The sequence below is a fragment of the Podarcis erhardii genome (genome assembly GCF_964252035.2).
Source record: "Podarcis erhardii genome assembly, chromosome: Z".
Classification (NCBI taxonomy): domain Eukaryota; kingdom Metazoa; phylum Chordata; class Lepidosauria; order Squamata; family Lacertidae; genus Podarcis; species Podarcis erhardii.
This window is the reverse complement of record NC_138504.1, coordinates 47,407,418-47,425,749: the sequence shown is the minus strand read 5'-3', so window position 1 is coordinate 47,425,749 and position 18,332 is coordinate 47,407,418. Positions and strand designations below refer to the sequence as shown.

Genomic DNA, 18,332 nt, shown 5'->3' with positions numbered 1-18,332 from the left:
AAAAGTACTTTGTCTGCAGCTTCAGTGGATTTACATGAGTTCCAGCATCATGAGAGGAGAAATACTTTTAGTCACTTGCTTCATTCCATGTGTAATTTTATGTGCCTCTATCATGTTCCCTGCCTCCTCAGTTTATTGACCTTCCTTTCTGAAATAAAAAGCCCCAATCATGGCAACCTTGCCTCAAAGGGGAGGGGCTCCAGCCCCTCAATTGTTTTAGTTCTGCTTTTCTGGAAGTTTCCCCATTCTACAATATCATTTTCAGGTGTGGTGGCCAGAACTGATCACCATATTCTGAGTGCTAGTGTCATAAAGACATTGAGATAATGGCTGTCTTATTTTCTAGTCTTCTCAGAAAGAGTTGCAATATTTTCATGGGTGGGGGCGTGGAGAGGAATAGGATTGAAATAATTTGCAGTTCAGGACTTTTGTTTCTGACACCAACATTATTTTTATCCTTAATGTACTGCTTGGCAGCAGTGAGATACTTCACTGTGAGAAATGCATTTAACAAAATAAACAATAATCTTACCAAATGTTAAAAGGCTGATCTATTCCCCATTCCAGTTCCTCATCTACCATAGCATGATGGGTGTGCTGAATTTTTCAGCTTTCAAATTCCCAAAAATGAGGGATGCTAAAAAATTGTTAAGTGACTTGGCAATTCAAAAGATATTTTGGTTAAATTAATATAATTTAGTTTTGCTTCGTAAATAAAATGTGTGTAAAATTGCATAGGAATAGTTAAAAATGGTTGCCAAGTACTTTAACTGTATGTTAAATATTATTATTATGTATTTATTCATATTACTGTTGTTTAGCATTATCTGATACCTTCAGAAGATAAAATTAAAATTATTTGGTTTTCTGAAAACAGTTTATGTGCTTCATCAAACGTAAACTTACCCAGCCAAATGTTGTCAAATCACAAAAATAATAGCAGATTTGAAGTCTTCACACCCTAAAAATATCTTTAAGACCCCCTCACCGAAGAGAGAATGACACCCCCTACTATAACAACCTATTATTATTATTATTATTATTATTATTATTATTATTATTATTATTCCCATCCTTGGTTGAGGCCCTCTTTGGGGCTCCAATTGTCATTATCATCATTGCACATGGCACTTTTACAAAGCCAGAGAGGCTTGTAACTTAAATGGTTATGCAGAAACACACAGGGGTTTGGCTGGACATCAGGAAACAAGAGGGTCGGGATTTACAGCTGCTCAGAAAGTGTACAGAAATTGAACAGTAAGCACCCTAGGTAAGTGGTGTGACCCTGCAACCTTGGCTGTCGCTCTCCTCTTTCTCCTCATCTCAGTGTTGCCTTTTTAGAACTCAGCAGGGGGTGCGGGGGGCAAAGCTAGAATGAATTGCCTCTGCCTGCCATTGGATCTGGCCCCATCTGCTGTTGACCTCCCTGCCCTACCACTCCCAACAGGAACCAGCTCCCGCTGAGGAGGACTTCCTCCAAGCTGTGTTCCAGATAAAAAAAACAGCGCTGGTCCACAGTTCCCACCTCCTCCCTCCATGCCCAATGGCTGAACACCACTACCAGCAAACCATTTCAACCCACCAGTTCCCTGATCTCCACCTGTAACTGTGCCGCTGATCCCTAAAAAAATGGTCAGATTCGTTGAAAGCCTGAATCTTGAAGAATGCCCTCCTCCCCGCACTTTAAGAAGAGTTTGGATTTGATATCCCGCTTTATCACTACCCAAAGGAGTCACAAAGCAGCTAACCATCTCTTTTTCCCTTCCTCCCCCACAAGAAACACTCTGTGAGGTGAGTGGGGCTGAGAGACTTCAAAGAAGTGTGACTGGTCCAAGGTCACCCAGCAGCTGCATGTGGAGGAGCGGGGAAGCGAACCTGGTTCACCAGATTACGAGTCCACCGCTCTGAACCACTACACCACACTGGCTCACACTGGTAAGCCTTTCTCCAAGGGAAAAGGACCGCTTGGAGGGCAGGGTGTGTATTTTTGATTGGAACTGCAGTAGGTGGGGGTCAGGAGAAGGGTTGACTCCCTTTCTCACAATTCCAGCTGCCCCTGCTATTTCTTCAGGAACAGGAGTGGGCACCTTTTCCCTCTCCCTGTTGGGGGCCCCGTCTGCCAGTGAGTGGGGGGCAGCATCCATGGTGAAGCACCCCACTCTCTGCTTCCATACTAAGGCTTTCTCTCTCTTGCTGCCACCCACTTCCCCCCTCCTCGTCACCTGCGTAAAATAAAGCTGAGGGCCACATGAATTTAGTCTGGGGGCCATCTGCAGTTGACAAGGTACACCCCTGTTTTCCTACAGCCAAGACACGTGAAGCACAGCAGTCTATTTCTCAAGTAGCTGCCTCTCGCGCTCAGAAAGGCCATGCACTGTCAGCCCTTTCCATGCTCAGGTTTCTAAAATGTTTGATAATCTCTCGGAAACAGCTGAAGGGAAACAGAAGCACAGAAGGCGGTGGAGATAAGAGGAAGCAGCTGAAGGGGTGGGGAAGGAGGGTGACATGGTGGAGAGGCCCACAGAGCCACGTGACCCACAAACACAGCAAACAGCCACATGGCAGCCAAGGCTGTTTTTGCTGCTGAGCCCTGCAGTGAGCCTTCTTTGTCCTGGCTGAGAGTCTCAGGCAGAAAGGGGTCGTTTTTTATTTTATTTTATTTTATTTTATTTTATTTTATTTTATTTTATTTTATTTCATTTTATTTTATTTTATTTCATTTTATTTCATTTCATTTCATTTCATTTTTTATTTCATTTTATTGCTAAACCACGTGATGTTTGACAATCTCTCAGCAGTGCACAAAACATAGGAACAGTTATCGTGGAAACAGATTACTGTCTTCCCCCTCATCTGCTTCCCAAAATCCCATTAACTCAGGGGGTGGGGAGCCTTTTATCAGGTAAACTACCTGGGATCTCCAGCATTAGAAAACGTTGCTGCCTAATCCAGGTGTACTTCTCATCACACAATGTGTCAAGCACAGAAAACATAATTTGGTGAAGTAGGCCGCAACAATCCAACACTAGTGAGGATTGCATATATATATATATATATATATATATACACACACACACACACACACACACACACACACACACTACAATATTTGAAATGTTTCCATCCCTCCACTTAAAAAAAATAGTAATTCCAAAGTGTTTCCCACCTACCAACGAGAAGGACTTTCCACTCAGTGTTCAGGAAGAAGAGAACAACTCCTTGCCTCTTGACTGGAAGTTTAGAAATACATGGCCAAGGGAAATGGAAGAGGCCCTGTACCGGCTGCTCTGCATCCTGATGCCTCATTGCCCTTTGAAAACCACACGTGCAGGAGCCAGCACTTTGTGCAGAACCAAACAGTGACAAATATGGCTTCCGTCACAAATGTTTGAAGATTGAATTCAAAGAAAATTCCAAAACAACAATAGCACCATGGGTGGCCTGCTGCTGGCCTCATCTACCCATCTGGCCACGAAGGGTGAGTGAAGACAATGTTCCTTTTCTTTGCCCAGCGAGAAAAGACGGCCTTCTCTGTGATGAAACGATGCCCACCATGGGGGGCTCTTTCATGGGTCAGGTACATCTTGCATTCATCTAGTTTGCCCTTTTCAAAGTAGTGGTAAGGCACAGTGGGCTGGATTCTGTCTCTGCCAATCAAAGGACGACAAAAACACAGAAAATGAAAACCAGGTTGCTGCATGCTTAAAGAAGGCCTGGACCACACCGTCTGGCAGGTTAAGAGATGGGCTACCATGTGGCTCCTCCTACTTTAAACCCATGCATCCTCCCATCTGCATTACTGCGCTTGAAGGAAAAGGCTGCAGCTATTGCAGAATGTGGCAGCTGCTGGGTTGACCCCTGGTCCTGAAAGCTGGTTGCCAGAGAGCTACTGGACTAAAGTCAAAGCTTGGGCCTCAAGTACTTAAAAGAGCACCTTCCCCCATACCAAGCATCTTGGACCCTGTGACTGGCAACTCTACAATTCCATGAATCTATGATTCTTTGGGTACCTTCTAACTCTGCAGTTCTATGATTCTGCAAGCAATTCAGATGTCCCTTCCCCTGCAATGCAGGAATCTCATACGTGGCAGATGGCCATTCAACCAATGTTAAAAAACCTTTAAGGAAGGAGAGCCCAAACTCTCTGGAGCAGAGACATAGTGTGTTGGGGATGGGGGGGTGGACAGAGGGGTTGTGGCCCCAGGCGCACATTTTTGAGGAGGTGTAATCAGCCACCCCATGACAGGCATAGAGCCCTGGAAACTGAGGCGCAGCGGAAGGTGGGCTGGTCTAGTGGGCAGGTGGATGGAGACAGTGGGTGAAGAGCCTATTGGAGGTGGGCTCCGTTCATCCTCTCTGCATGCACACCCCTGGTGTGTGCCCCCACCTCAGCTGCTTAATCCACCAGAGGAGCTCAACACTTGCCCTGTCCTGGGTGCCGGCGTCCTATGTTACACCACTGCTCCAAAGGGAGTCCATTCCCCTTCTGCTGAACAGCTCTTACTGTTATCCAATCCCCCAAAAGCCCCGGGTTCAAGCCCTAGCATCTCCATATAGGGGTGGGAATGTCCCCCGTCTGAACAACTCACTGCCAGTCAGTGTCAACAATGCTGAGTTGACAGCCACCAGCCAAGAGGACTGTGTTTTACCTCAACTGTTAGAGGCAACATGCCTCTGAATACCAGTTTGCTGGGAACTGCAAGAAGGGAGAACTGCCGTTGCACTCGGTTCTTGCTTGTGGGGCTTCCCAAAAGCAACTGTGAGAACAGGCTGCGTCTTTTTTTTGCTGCTGCGCTGTCAGGAGAATCAGATGTTTTGCAGGGTAGTGCGGTACAAAAAGGTGCGTCTTTTGCTGCTGTACTACCCCACAAACCACCTGATTCATCTGGCAGCTTTTATTTTATTTTATTGCTGTCGGGCTGCCTGACTTTATTGTTAGAGGGACAGGAAAAAAATTGGCACCTAGACATTTTGTTTTGGCACCTGCAACTTAGGTCCCAGGAACCACTTGGCTCCTAGAATTCCTATTACAGTTTCTAACACTGCCAGTAGGCTTGGGATAGAGGTGAAAGCTGTTTCCTGGTCCTGCTGGATCTCTCAGCGACTTTTGATACCACTGACCATGGTATCCTTCTGGACCATCTAGGCAGGCTGGGAGCTGAGGGCACTGTCATGCAGAAAGTGTCCAGAAAGTGGTTTGGGGATGAGTGTTCAGACCCTTTGGCGCTCACTTCTGTGATGCCTCAGGGTTGCATCTTCTCCCCCATGCATTTTAACATCTATATGAAACTGCCAGGAGAGATCATCAGGGGGTTCACCAATATGCAGATGATACTCAGCTCTACCTCTTATTTAAATTGTGTGGGTGTCTGTAGGCTGTTGTGGGGTGGATGGCAGTCAAAAGATTGAGACTGAATCCTGACAAGACAGAAGTATTGTTTCTGGGGGATGGGGGGGTGGCAGGTGTGGGGGATTTGCTGGTCCTGAATAGGGTGACTGCTCCTAAAGGACCAGGTGCGCAGCCTGGGAATCAATATGGACTCCTCATGGAGACAAAAAGTAAATTCTATGTCCAGGGCAGCTGTCTACCACCTCCTGCTTGCAGACTGTCTTGTCAGAGTGGTGCATGCTCTGGTTATCTCCCGCTTGGACGACTGAAATGCACTACCTTTGAAGGTGAATCAGAAACTACTGTAATCCAGAATGCGGCAGCTAGACTGGTGACTGGGAACAGTGTCCAGGACCATGAAACAAGGATCCTAAACGATCTTCACTGGCTCCCACTAAATTTCTGGGCACAATGCAAAGTGCTGGTGCTGACCTTTAAAGCCCTAAATGGCCTCTGCCCTGTATACCTGAAGGAGTGTCTCTAGGTCAGACATTGAGGTCCACCTCCAAAGGCCTTCTGGTGGTTCCCTCACTACAAGAAGTGAAGTTACAGGGAACTAGGCAGAGGGGCTTCTCGGTGGTGGTGCCCACCCTGTGGAATGCACCCACCATCAGATGCCAAGGAGCTAGAAGACACCTGAAAGCTCTGTATAGGGAAATTTTTAATGCTTAATGTTTTGTTGATTTTGTATATGCTGGAAGCTGCCCAGAATGGCTGCGGCAACACAGTCAGATTGGCATGGTACAATTATTATGTTTATTATTACTCTTAAATAATGTGTGTGTATCTCTGCTTACACATCCTTTCATACCCCACCTCCCTGTGCCATACCTGCAATAGTTCTCGCTGACCATGCCAAAGACAAAGATCTGCTCACACAACTCCATCGCCAAAACCATTGTGAACCAGCCTGTGCTCAGGAAAGAGCCAGATTTCATCCTGTGGATTTGGGAGAGACAAGGCAAACACTAACATAGAGACGGGCAAATCTGTCAATTGCAGCTTCTCTCTGCTTCTCATTTTCCCACTTTTTTAAAAAGTCACCATGAGAATTCATAGGGCTTTCAGTGTTGATTTCTCCAAAAGTGCATATTTCTGTGTGCAATTCCGCCTGAAATACACTTTTTTTTTTTTGCAAAGCATTCCTCCCACCCAAAATGCAGCACGTTTTGTATATCATTTTGGCTAGCATTTGTCATGCGCGGAATCATAAAGGGCTGGAGGATGACTCCTAGGCCACCAAAGCTCAAACCTCGGCTTGCTGCACGGAAACCTAGGACTTCCTGCATGCAGGGCAGATTAGACCAATTCATGGAGGACATGGCCACCAACAACTACTAGCCACAATGGCTAAGCTCTGTCCCCACTGTCAGAGGCAGTGTGCCCCTGAACACCAATTGCTGGAATTACAAGCAGGGAGGGTTGGTGTTGTGTTTATGTCCTGCTTGTGGCCTTCCCATTGGGACATTGGGTTGACCAGTGAGACAGGGTGCTGGGCTAGTGACTGTAGATAACCAGCAGTAAACTACACCAAGCACATTGGAGTTAACTCTTTATTAGCAAAACCAGGATCTGTCAGGCCTAATGAGCACAGCTACTCATATCCAGCAGGTCTTGCCCCCATGAAGTTCTGAAGGTCCCTGCCTCCCCACAGCTGCCTAAGCCCCCTCCTCTCCACAGATTTTCCTAAGCAATTTGAGGCTGCACCTGTGAGAAGCCCGCTTCTCCTCTGCCCTCTTCATGCCTCTCCTGGTTCTGGGAGACCAGGGTGGAGGAGGGCTTGTCGCAACTGGAGGGGGAGGCACTTGTGCCTCTTCACCGGCCAGACTCATCTCTGCCTCTTGGCCTCTCTCCTCTCCTGCTTCAGCTTCTGCCTCTGATTCTGCACTGCTCTCTGCTGCACACTCTCCCTTCTCACTAAACCCTGTTACCCTCTTCTGCTTCTGACACCTCCTCCAGTCTTTCTCTGACCACTCACTGTCTTCCCACCACCAGTCCCTGGGCAAAGAATCTGAGCCTTCTTCCCATGGTGGTTCCCCAGCTAGTTCCTCCCACCATTCCTCTGAGTCCAACCAGTCCATGGCAGCTGGACAGGCCCCCTTGGCTGGATCCAATGGGCTCTTCTTATATCCTTGGGAGATGTGCTTCACCATTATGGTCCCTGCCTGGTGATAACCCACTCTAGCCACCTCTCACCTGTTCTTCCCTGTCTCCAGCAGGAAGAGCTCGTCACAGTGCACCATCATCTGGTCAGTCAGTGTGTAGAGGTGCAGGCTCGGGTACATCTCCTTCACTTTTAGGAGGGTGCGGTAGACCAAGCCCACCTTCTCCCGGCTCATCAGCCTGGTGGGGCCCCAGATAACATAGATTGTGTCCCGGGACTGCTTGAAGAAGTAGCTCTGGTTCCGCAAGAGCAAGGGGATGCTGGTATGAGAAACGACCCGGATAGTGCTCCTGCCACCCACATCCTCCTCGTAGCCCTGGGTGGGGGCCTGGTTCATGCGCAGGACACACTCCTTCTCGTCAATCTCCTTCCCAGAACGCGAACCCAGCATCTGCCCAGAACTCGATACCACAGCACACTGGCGACATGGCACTCGGGCCAATGGCTAAAGGTAGAAGAGAATAGAGCCTGGAGGGAGCTTAGAGAAGACCAGAGGCAGTGGCTAAGGCTACCCTTGCTGCACTGCTTCCTTTCCCCCATTAAATCTAGGAACCAAGCCAAAGGAGAAGACAGACCTTTTAAACAAAATTGGGTTTTGCCTCTACAAAGAGCACCCTCTTTTGGAAACTCAACATGCATCTGAAAACTGGACCAAGAAAAGGGAAGGGATTCCTCCATTCAGAGTGAGAGTAACACTCCCTGCTCTCACTCTGATCTGGCTTCGTGACACTGACACACAGCATGACACTGACACACCACAGTAATGTGGTGTCATCATGTTAACTAAGTAATTTCCAAGTGACTGGTGGCGTATTATGAGGCCAGCTTAAAAGAAAAGGAAGGAGAAAAGGGAGTTTGAAGTGGTCCTGCCAATTAGGCAACTAATAGCCCACAGGAAAGGTGAACTGTGAGGAGGAATAAACAGATCAATTTTGTATGCTATTGAAGCATGATTTTCCTTTTGGTGAAAATTAAATTAATGCATCTTTACTCTGGCATTTGACATCTGAGAGAGAGAGATATTTCAGGACCCATCTCTCACGTCTCAGCCTATCCATGCCCTTTGGTTTTTATTCATCCAGGGTTTATACTGACATCCCAGTGAGAACCACGAAAACCCTTTGGGCAAGCAAGGGATTGTTTTGTTTTTAAATTTCTATACCGCTTTATATTTTTAACCAAAATCTCAAAGCGGTTTACAGCATATTAAATCAATAAAACAATAGCCGGGCGATGTTCCTCCAGCCTCCTGAGGAGCCTCTTCAGTGGGGCTGGTGAGTGTGGGCCCTGCCCCCTAGGCCAGGTGGAAGGGGCCTTGCAGGGAGCGGCCTTCACGCCTCACAGCCCAGACTCACCAGCCCCACTGAAGAGGCTCCTCATGAAGCCGGAGGTACATCGCCCGGCTGTGAGGCGTGAAGGCCGCTCCCTGCAAGGCCCTTTCCACCCGGCCTAGGGGGCAGGGCTCACACTCACCAGCCCCACTGAAGAGGCTCCTCATGAGGCCGGAGGAACATCGCCCGGCTGTGGGGCATGGAGGCCGCTCCCTGGAAGGCCCTTTCCACCTGGCCTAGGGGGCAGGGCTCACACTCACCAGCCCCACTGAAGAGGCTCCTCATGAGGCCGGAGGAACATCGCCCGGCTGTGAGGCGTGAAGGCCGCTCCCTGCAAGGCCCTTTCCACCCGGCCTAGGGGGTGAGGCCCACACTCACCAGCCCCACTGAAGAGGCTCCTCATGAGGCCGGAGGAACATCGCCCGGCTGTGAGGCATGAAGGCCGCTCCCTGCAAGGCCCTGTCCACCCGGCCTAGGGGGCAGGGCTCACACTCACCAGCCCCACTGAAGAGGCTCCTCATGAGGCCGGAGGAACATCGCCCGGCTGGGAGTGTGAAGGCCGCTCCCTGCAAGGCCCTTTCCACCCGGCCTAGGGGGCAGGGCTCACACTCACCAGCCCCACTGAAGAGGCTCCTCATGAGGCCGGAGGAACATCGCCCGGCTGTGAGGCGTGAAGGCCGCTCCCTGCAAGGCCCTTTCCACCCGGCCTAGGGGGTGAGGCCCACACTCACCAGCCCCACTGAAGAGGCTCCTCATGAGGCCGGAGGAACATCGCCCGGCTGTGGGGCATGGAGGCCGCTCCCTGCAAGGCCCCTTCCACCCGGCCTAAGGGGTGAGGCCCACACTCACCAGCCCCACTGAAGAGGCTCCTCATGAGGCCGGAGGAACATCGCAAGGAGGAAAGACGCAAGGTGGCATGAAACCTACCAAACAGGTCTGGGCCCCGAAAAGGACTGAATGCTGGCTGTGGAGCAAGTAGGAATGGAGTGTCTGAAAGAAGGGTATGGCTGGCTGGAACCCTGAACAGGAGTGCTTCATAATGCAGATCCAAATGACATTTTCAGAAGTTTTCTGCATCCCTTTCTAAACCTTGAACATACTTGTCTGGGTCTCCACATAGAGCACAACGAGGAGGCAGAACAGTCTGCACTACTCCAGGTGTGTGGGGAGGAGAATGTCACGTTTCTGAATGCTCCCCACCCCATATGTTTTGCTTTTTTAAAAAAAAACCACCCTGCAAGTAGAAAACAAGCACATCAGGGAGGAGATAGACCCCTTCCCCCGCTCTTTGCTTATGGGGAGGGTTTCTTTTCTCTCTTCTTCATGGAGGATTAAAATGACACCCCAAAATGCAACCTGAATTGGTGCCTCTCAACTGACCAATGCCACGGTTTGACAATGGTCGCTTTCATAACTGGGAGGCTTGACTCACCTTCCCATCAGGGACGCTGATGTAACCCTCAAACTGGGCAGCTCCAGGACCAGCTGGCAGGACTCCTCCTTGCTCTTCCGGGTGATGGCAGCCAAGCCAACACAACGACACACAGAAGTAAGGGCAAATCAAGATGTACAGGATGGAGCAGGCGCACAGGATGACCAGAGTTAAAAACAGCCGAGACTGAAGAAAAAGAGAGAGGAGAGTCTGAGCTTCCTCTTGGCAGGCAGAAAGGCAGATGCACATCATAGTCCGAGGGCCGCATTCTCTTCTGGGCAACTTTCCAAGGGCCACATGCCAGTAGCAGGTGAGGCCAGAGGTAAAAGCGGGTGCAGCAATAATAATAATAATAATAATAATAATAATAATAATAATAATAATAATTTCATTATTTGTACCCTGTCCATCTGACTGGGTTGCCCCAGCCACTCTGGGCAAATGTTAAATTTTATGTTTGGACCATTGGCTAGTTTCTACACACTCCCCTCTCTAGTCTCCTTCCACGAAAGCAGGAGAAGCCACCAGAGTTGAAGGACATAAACACTCAAGTGCAGTACAAATGGGGCTGGTGAGAGATGTGGCCTGGCTGAGGAGGAGTGCAGCCCAGTGACATTCCCAAGGGCCAGAGAGAGGGGGGCATTTAGCCCCCAGGTGAAAGGTTCCCCATCATTGCATTAGGCAGAGAGCGGTCTTCCAACTGAACCTGCTAACAGGGACTGAGCCTGGGACTCTGCACATGCAAAGGTCGCACTCTGCTGCACAGCTGGGGTCCTGCTCTGTAGAGACCTTGGCACTCTAAGGACCCTGGGAAAGCAGCGCCACATTAATAGTTCTATTAATTGTTCTACAGGATGCTGAAATATACTTGCCCAAGTGCATCTTGTGGAAATGACAGCAAACAGCTCGATGGCAAACAGCTTTGCTGCAGGCAACCCTGAAGAAGTCAATTTGAACAAAGTCCACCTCACACCATTTTCAGAAAACGAGCAAATTTAAGGTCTGGCAACTGGCCAGGAAGAAGAGCATTCCAAGGGCAGATCAAGTGAGGAAACAAATATACCAGAGTTGCCCCACATATCTGCCTCTCAGGTTACTGGCAAGCCTGCAAGGGGACTGGAGAATTTCACTTCCACTTTTAGAATCAGAGAATCATAGAACTGGAGAGTTGGAAGGGATCACGAGGGGCACCTAGTCCAACGCCTGCAACGCAGGGGTCTTTTGCCCAAGTGGGCTAACCAGAGTTCCCGGTTGTGTTCAGACTCGGAGGGATGGGGGGAACTCTTCGTTTTAAACCAATGATGGGAAACCTGTGGCCCTCCAGGTGTTGCCGGACTACAACTCTCATAAGCCCTAGCAAGCACAGTCAATTGACAGGGATGATGGAAGTCAAACGTGGTTTTAGGGTAGTGCTGCAACAATGTTGTAAAATGGAGCACAAGAGGGGGGGGGAGTCCGAATTTTACTGTCACACAGGGCACTTCTGAAATTTGAAAGCCCCAAGTCTGCCACTGTGGAAGTCGTAGTTTCCCAGAAAAAAACATGGTTCTCCATTTCCAGAGATATGGAGGATTTTTATTTTTTTCCTAGGGAATCTTTCAGAGGCAAGCATGCAAAGGCAAAAAGCGAGCAGAGCAATGAATGCAAACATTTACTTTTGTATGGTAGGTGAGATTTTCCACATTCCCCTCTACTGTCCATGCGGACAAGTATAAGAGGCAGTGTTTGTGGACACACCGTATGCAAGCAAAAGCAAAAGGAGGGCATGAAGCTGGGGCAGTGAGGTGTGTGGCTTGGGGAGAATCCAGGAGGCCAGGTAGAGAGGTTTGGAAGGCCCTATCATGCCCCTGGGCCTATGATTCCCCACACCTGGTTTAAACTATGGTTAGTTCAAACAAGCCAGGATCAAACTGTGGCTTAAGAACCACTAAGCAACATTCTGAGTTTTGACTTAATGCGGAGATGGGCTCAGTATAAAAGCAGTTGACTAGCTCACTGGGTAGAGCCTGAGACTCTTAATCTCAGGGTCACGGGTTCGAGTTGCACCTTGGGCAAGAGAGTCCTGCATTGCAGAGGGTTGGAGTAGATGACCTTCGTGGTTCCACCCAGCTCTGCAATTCTATGTATCTATGAGATATTTTAATTAATTAATTAGTCAGCCTCTTTATCTTGCCCAGGGCAACTTACAGCCAAATATTTCCAAATGTTTTACTTGCAGTCGCACTAAAGAACAAGGGGCAAGCGCCACAGGCTAAGGTTTGCACACACCGTGCTACAGCACAGTAATCGTCTCTGGACTCCAATTCCCATTAGCCCCAGCATGGCCCAACGGTCAATGAACCTGGGAGCTAGGGTCTAACACCACCTTCCAAAGGGCCACAGGTTAGCCACCCATGGTTTAGGACTGTACCTGAACAGGGCATTCAACTCGGCCTTACATCGGCTGCTCTGCACCAAACCTCTGTCCCACTCAGACTTCACAGGTCTGCCGATAGTCCCACCTGCCCTTCGTTCCATGAGCTAAGTGGATGGCGATCACTGTGCTCTTAAGAGGCTTGTTTTTAGATGCCGTAATTGGCTTAGGCCTGCATGGCGTGAGATCTAACTGCAAAGAAGCTTAAAAGAAACAGAGCTTTGGTTTAACTGGTTGCAGGTTAAATTCCTCCCCACCCCATGCAGATGAGCAGCCAAGTGGCCACACATGGAACAGAATTAGGTATGTGCCCACAACAGGTTTTGGGGAGCAAGGAGGTTGATCTTAAGGTTACACTTGGATCTAAAAGAAACCATCATGGATGGGGCAGGTGCTGTAGCTCAGCAACAGAGGATCAGATTTGCATGCAGAAGTTCTCAGGTTCAATTGCTGGCATTTCCCAGTATGCCTCAAGCAATCCTCAAGCAAAGGACTGGTTTAAGGCAGCTTCCTATGTTCCTCAAGGCCAAATGTTGCTGGACTAAAATTCCCATCTTCAGGGGAACAGCCATAGTTTGTGTCAAAGAATCAGCTTGGCATGCAGATGCCCCAAGTTCAGCCCTTTGCTTGAGAACCACAAGGACTAGAATCTTACTTTATCTTTAGATGAAGAACAACAGCTCAGTAGCAGAGTGTATGTTTTGCAAGCAGATGGTCCCCAGTCCAATCCCTGACATCTCTCAGAAAGTGCTGGGAAACAACTCTTGTCTGAAATCCTAGAGAGCCCTTGCCTGCCAGCCTGTAGACAAACAATCTGACTTGACTTAAGGCAGATTCCTCTGTTACTAAAGCGGCTGTATCTGCTGGGAGAAAGGAACCCAACAGGCAGCGTTTTGAAAGCAAGCAACCCCCTGGGAAGGTGTGCTACGCCAGTCAAATGAGCAGAAGGCAAGGAGGCACGTGAAGAATGTTAAATGGAAGGAATATTCCCATGGTGAAAGGAGCGTATTGAGTGCAGACTCAGATCCCATACACACCTTCTCCCCAATTGCATACTTACAAACAACTGCATCCTTTTAAGGTCTTATCAGCCATGTATCTGCTTTGGGCCTTGAGGACAATGCCCTGAAAAAAATTAAACCGATTGTTTAAGAGACTGCTTCTTAGGACATCTCCACCACATGAAGACATTTGAAAAAAGAGAGAGGAAAAGTGGAAGGAGTGATGCAGACCATTTTTCATACTTGGATATTATCCTTTGTGCTGGGCATAGTCAGTTCAATGGAAGTGAAGTTCAGTACACTTTATGGCACCGTTTGTGTCTGTATGTGTGTTCAGTGGATGTGGTGGGAAGACTGTTTCACCAAACCCGTGAGCTTATGGCCCTCCATATTTTGTTGGACCACAATTCCTCATCATCCCTGACCATTGGCCAGGCAGGCTAGTACCCCATCCCTCCTGTGCAGGTAGAAAATGCTGCAAGACCTTCCAGGTGGGAAGGGGGAGAACAAATATCCAGGAGGACCTCTGAAACTAGATTCAGGAGAAGGGGAAATGCCACTGAGATTCGTAGGGTGGGAGGGGTCCAAATACAGTCATACCTTGGGATAAATACACTTCAGGTTGAGCACTTTCGGGTTGCGCTCCGCGGCGACCCGGAAGTAATGGAGCGCGTTAATTCCGGGTTTTGCTGCTCGCACATGCGCAGACGGTCAAAATGACATCACACACATGCGTGGAAGCAGTGAAATGCAACCCGCGGAGACGTGCTGTCGCGTCTTACGTTCTGTTCAGGATGCGAATGGGGCTCCGGAATGGATCCCATTCGCATCCCGAGGTACCACTGTAGTATGTGCAGACAGAGTCAACTAATTCTACTTTTGTCCCCATCCACCTCCCTGCTGAGACTAAGGAGGGAGGCAGTGTGGCCACCCATCCCCAAAATAGCAATATAGTTTGTCTCTCTGCTTTGCCCCAATTTAAAACTAAGTCAGAACTTTCAGAACTTGTCATGTTGGTGACACACTTTTTAGACATGCCTCATTTCATGAGACAGTAATTTAGTGTTACTACCAAAGTGGAGGTCAAACTAACCCCTTTCCAGTCCCAGGAGGAGCACAGGCTTTGCTTGCAGAAGATTCTAGAGAGTAGTAGTATATGTGCATATGTATGTGTGTGTGTGTATATATATATATATATATATATATATATATATATATACACACACCCCTACGCACAGGAATCTGGTCTGTTAGGGCACACAGGGCTCTGCCTCACCACCTCAGCCTGTGCTCAGCCAGCTTTTTTGATTACAAGCAGCCCCAGAGATGGCACAGACTGTCAGCTGCCTCCTCCTTAGTTTTTTATTTAACTGTGAGTAAAATTGAAGCTAATCTGTTGGCTAACATTCCTGCAAATTATTTACTGTTAGATATGTAGGTTAGGTTATGTAGGCTAGGCATCAAATGGCACCTTAAATCTAGCTTTGCAGAATGTCTATTTGCCGGGGGGTTGAACGAGATGATCCTCAGAGCCCCTTCCAGCACTATAGTTTTACGATACTATGATCCTATGATTGACTTTAGCTTGCTCTTACAACAGTTCACTTGTCCTAGGATGCAAGAAGGAAAAGCTCTCACAGTGGAAATGGTATTACTTTCTATTTTGTTCTCTTCCTGTCACTTGATCACAACAGCTGCCTTTTTAACACCTCTCTTTCAGCATCACTGATACCGTTTTATTTCAGGCTCTGTGAAGTTTTAGCAATTTGGCCAGTTTCAGCTTCTGTAGTGTTGTTGGATCAGTCACAGGAGTTTTTCCTTGTCGTGGTGAACTTTACAACTAGATTTTTGCTGCTGTGCGACTGATGGGTTGGATTTTTTGATTTCATGTTTTTATTTAGTGCTTCAGGTCTGCTTTTCTTACCATACATGTTGGACTTGAGAATACTGTATTTCTATTAGGCAACTAAAAAACTGAGTTAAATAAACAAGTAAAAATTTATAAGTAATAATGAGAATAACTGACAACAATTAAAATAAAAAAATTAAATACTGTGGGTCCCTTCCAACTGCTAAGTCACACTCCAGAGTAGACTCACTGAAATTAAATGACATGGCTAGCTTAGATCCATTAGGACTATTTTGAATAGGGTATAGTTGGATACATCACAATCACACACACACACACGACCATTCTTGGACAAACCACATGCCCAAATATGTAATCTTAGCCGGATACCGCGGCGGCACAGTTGATCAAAGAGGAGGAGGGCGTTCTGCACATGCTCAACAGCACATTCATCATACCTGCTCTGTACCTGAACTCAAGGAGGGGGCGGAAGCGATGGGTGGTCTTCCTTCCACACGTAAAAGCAAGACTTGGGCTGAGAGCCCTTTTGCTGCTCCGGCTTCCCCGGCTCAAATTCAGACCGCTGACTTCACAAAGCTCGACGAGAGGGGAGGCGCAAGAGGAATTGGGGGCCCCGCTGCTATCTCGGTGACTCGGTCTGGGAAGAGGAGACGTGCGCGACTCCCACAGCGCTGCAGAGGGCCGGGAGGAGAAGCGCGCATGGCCCCCGAGGGCGGCCGCTTGGCGAGGAGGTATCCTTCCCAAGGCGCGCTCTGCAACTAGACTTTGACGTGCCAAAAGGCGCGGCGGGAGGCGGAGGCGGAGGCGGCGACTGGGACTTCCCAGCCTAGCTGTTCGCTCGCGGGTTCCGAGGAACGGGCCTCGCCCGGCGTTTCCCAGCCTCAGCCGAGGTCTGCGCGCAACGCGGCCGCACGCTCTCCAAAAGCGCAACGCTGCGCGCAACCGCTCGGCCAGCTGATGCTCTGCTTCCTTCCTTAGCTGATTGCGACTCCGCCCTTTCCCCTCCCAGCGCCGGATGGTTCGCGCGACCGCAGCTGTTCCCTTTCGCAGCGCGCGGGAAACGATTCCAGGCCGGTTGCCTTGTGCCGAAAAGCACCGCCTCTCCACCGCTCAGGCCCGGGCCGCCGGCTCCCTGAATGATGGATAGGTTCCCTCGGCTAGGGTTTCAGGAAAAGAGGGTTCTTGCCATCCCTAGCTAAAGATGTTCCACCTCGGTCCTTTGGGTGGGGGGAACAAAATGAAAGAAATACTGGAAGGGGGAAAAGCTAGTGCTTTAGCGCCCCTTCCTAGGGGCTGCGATCCAAAACGCAACTTACAATTGGGAATCTGCCCTCGGAAATCCCTGCTCCCGAGGAAGCGCATTGCAGAGCCCTGACCCAAGAGCAAGGGCAACCTTCGGCAAGCCTCGTCTGTACTGTACCTCTCTTGCCTTCCAGACCCGCGGGTCGTTTAATAATAAATAATAATAATAATTTATTATTTGTACCCCGCCCATCTGGCTGGGTCTCCCCAGCCACTCTGGGCGGCTTCCAACAGAGATGAAAAATACACTAAAATGTTACATATTAAAAACTTCCCTGAACAGGGCTGCCTTCAGATGTCTTCTGAATGTCAGGTAGTTGTCCATCGCCTTGACATCCGATGGGAGGGCATTCCACAGGGCGGGCGCCACCACCGAGAAGGCCCTCTGCCTGGTTCCCTGCAACTTGGCCTCTCGCAGTGAGGGAACCGCCAGAAGGCCCTCGGAGCTGGACCTCAGTGTCTGGGCAGAACGATGGGGGAGGAGACGCTCCTTCAGATATACTGGACCGAGGCCATTTAGGGCTTTAAAGGTCAGCACCAACACTTTGAATTGTGCTCGGAAACGTACTGGGAGCCAATGTAGGTCTTTCAAGACCGGTGTTATATGGTCTCGGCGGCCGCTCCCAGTCACCAGTCTAGCTGCCGCATTCTGGATTAGTTGTAGTTTCCGGGTCACCTTCAAAGGTAGCCCCACGTAGAGCGCATTGCAGTAGTCCAAGCGGGAGATAACCAGAGCATGTACCACTCTGGCGAGACAGTCTGCAGGCAGATAGGGTCTCAGCCTACGTACCAGATGGAGCTGGTAAACAGCTGCCCTGGATACAGATTTGGCCTGTGCCTCCATGGACAGCTGTGAGTCCAAAATGACTCCCTGCTGCGCACCTGGTCCTTCAGGGGCACAGTTACCCCATTCAGGACCAAGGAATCCTCCACACCTGCCCGCCTCCTGTCCCCCAAAAACAGTACTTCTGTCTTGTCAGGATTCAACCTCAATCTGTTAGCCGCCATCCATCCTCCAACTGCTTCCAGACACTCACACACGACCTTTACCGCCTTCACTGGTTCTGATTTAAAAGAGAGGTAGAGCTGGGTATCATCTGCATACTGATGAACACCCAGCCCAAACCTCCTGATGATCCCTCCCAGCGGCTGCATGTAGATGTTGAAAAGCATGGGGGAGAGGACAGAACCCTGAGGCACCCCACAAGTGAGAGCCCAGGGGTCTGAACACTCATCCCCCCCCCACCACTTTCTGAACACGGCCCAGGAGGAAGGAGCGGAACCACTGTATGACAGTGCCCCCAGCTCCCAGCCCCTCAAGACGGTCCAGAAGGATGTCATGGTCGATGGTATCAAACGCCGCTGAGAGATCCAGCAGAACTAGGAAACAGCTCTCACCTTTGTCCCTAGCCCGCCGGAGATCATCAACC

General features: G+C 49.3%; 1 protein-coding gene across 2 annotated transcripts; it reads right to left on the bottom strand.

Annotated features, from left to right (window-relative positions):
• Positions 1–2,735: 2,735 nt before the first annotated feature.
• ST6GALNAC4 (ST6 N-acetylgalactosaminide alpha-2,6-sialyltransferase 4) lies at positions 2,736–16,985 on the bottom strand. Of its 2 annotated transcripts, none has more exons than XM_081847787.1 (6): positions 16,049–16,985; positions 13,790–13,854; positions 10,317–10,502; positions 7,586–7,998; positions 6,221–6,328; positions 2,736–3,647 (listed from the first exon to the last, which is right to left on the bottom strand). In XM_081847787.1, the coding sequence occupies exons 2-6, from the start codon at positions 13,799–13,801 to the stop codon at positions 3,458–3,460; spliced, it is 909 nt and encodes a 302-aa protein (XP_081703913.1). In that variant the 5' UTR covers positions 13,802–13,854; positions 16,049–16,985; the 3' UTR covers positions 2,736–3,457. The 2 variants fall into 2 exon arrangements, with proteins under 2 accessions (XP_081703913.1, XP_081703912.1); XM_081847786.1 differs by having other exon boundaries at positions 16,038–16,984.
• Positions 16,986–18,332: the final 1,347 nt, after the last annotated feature.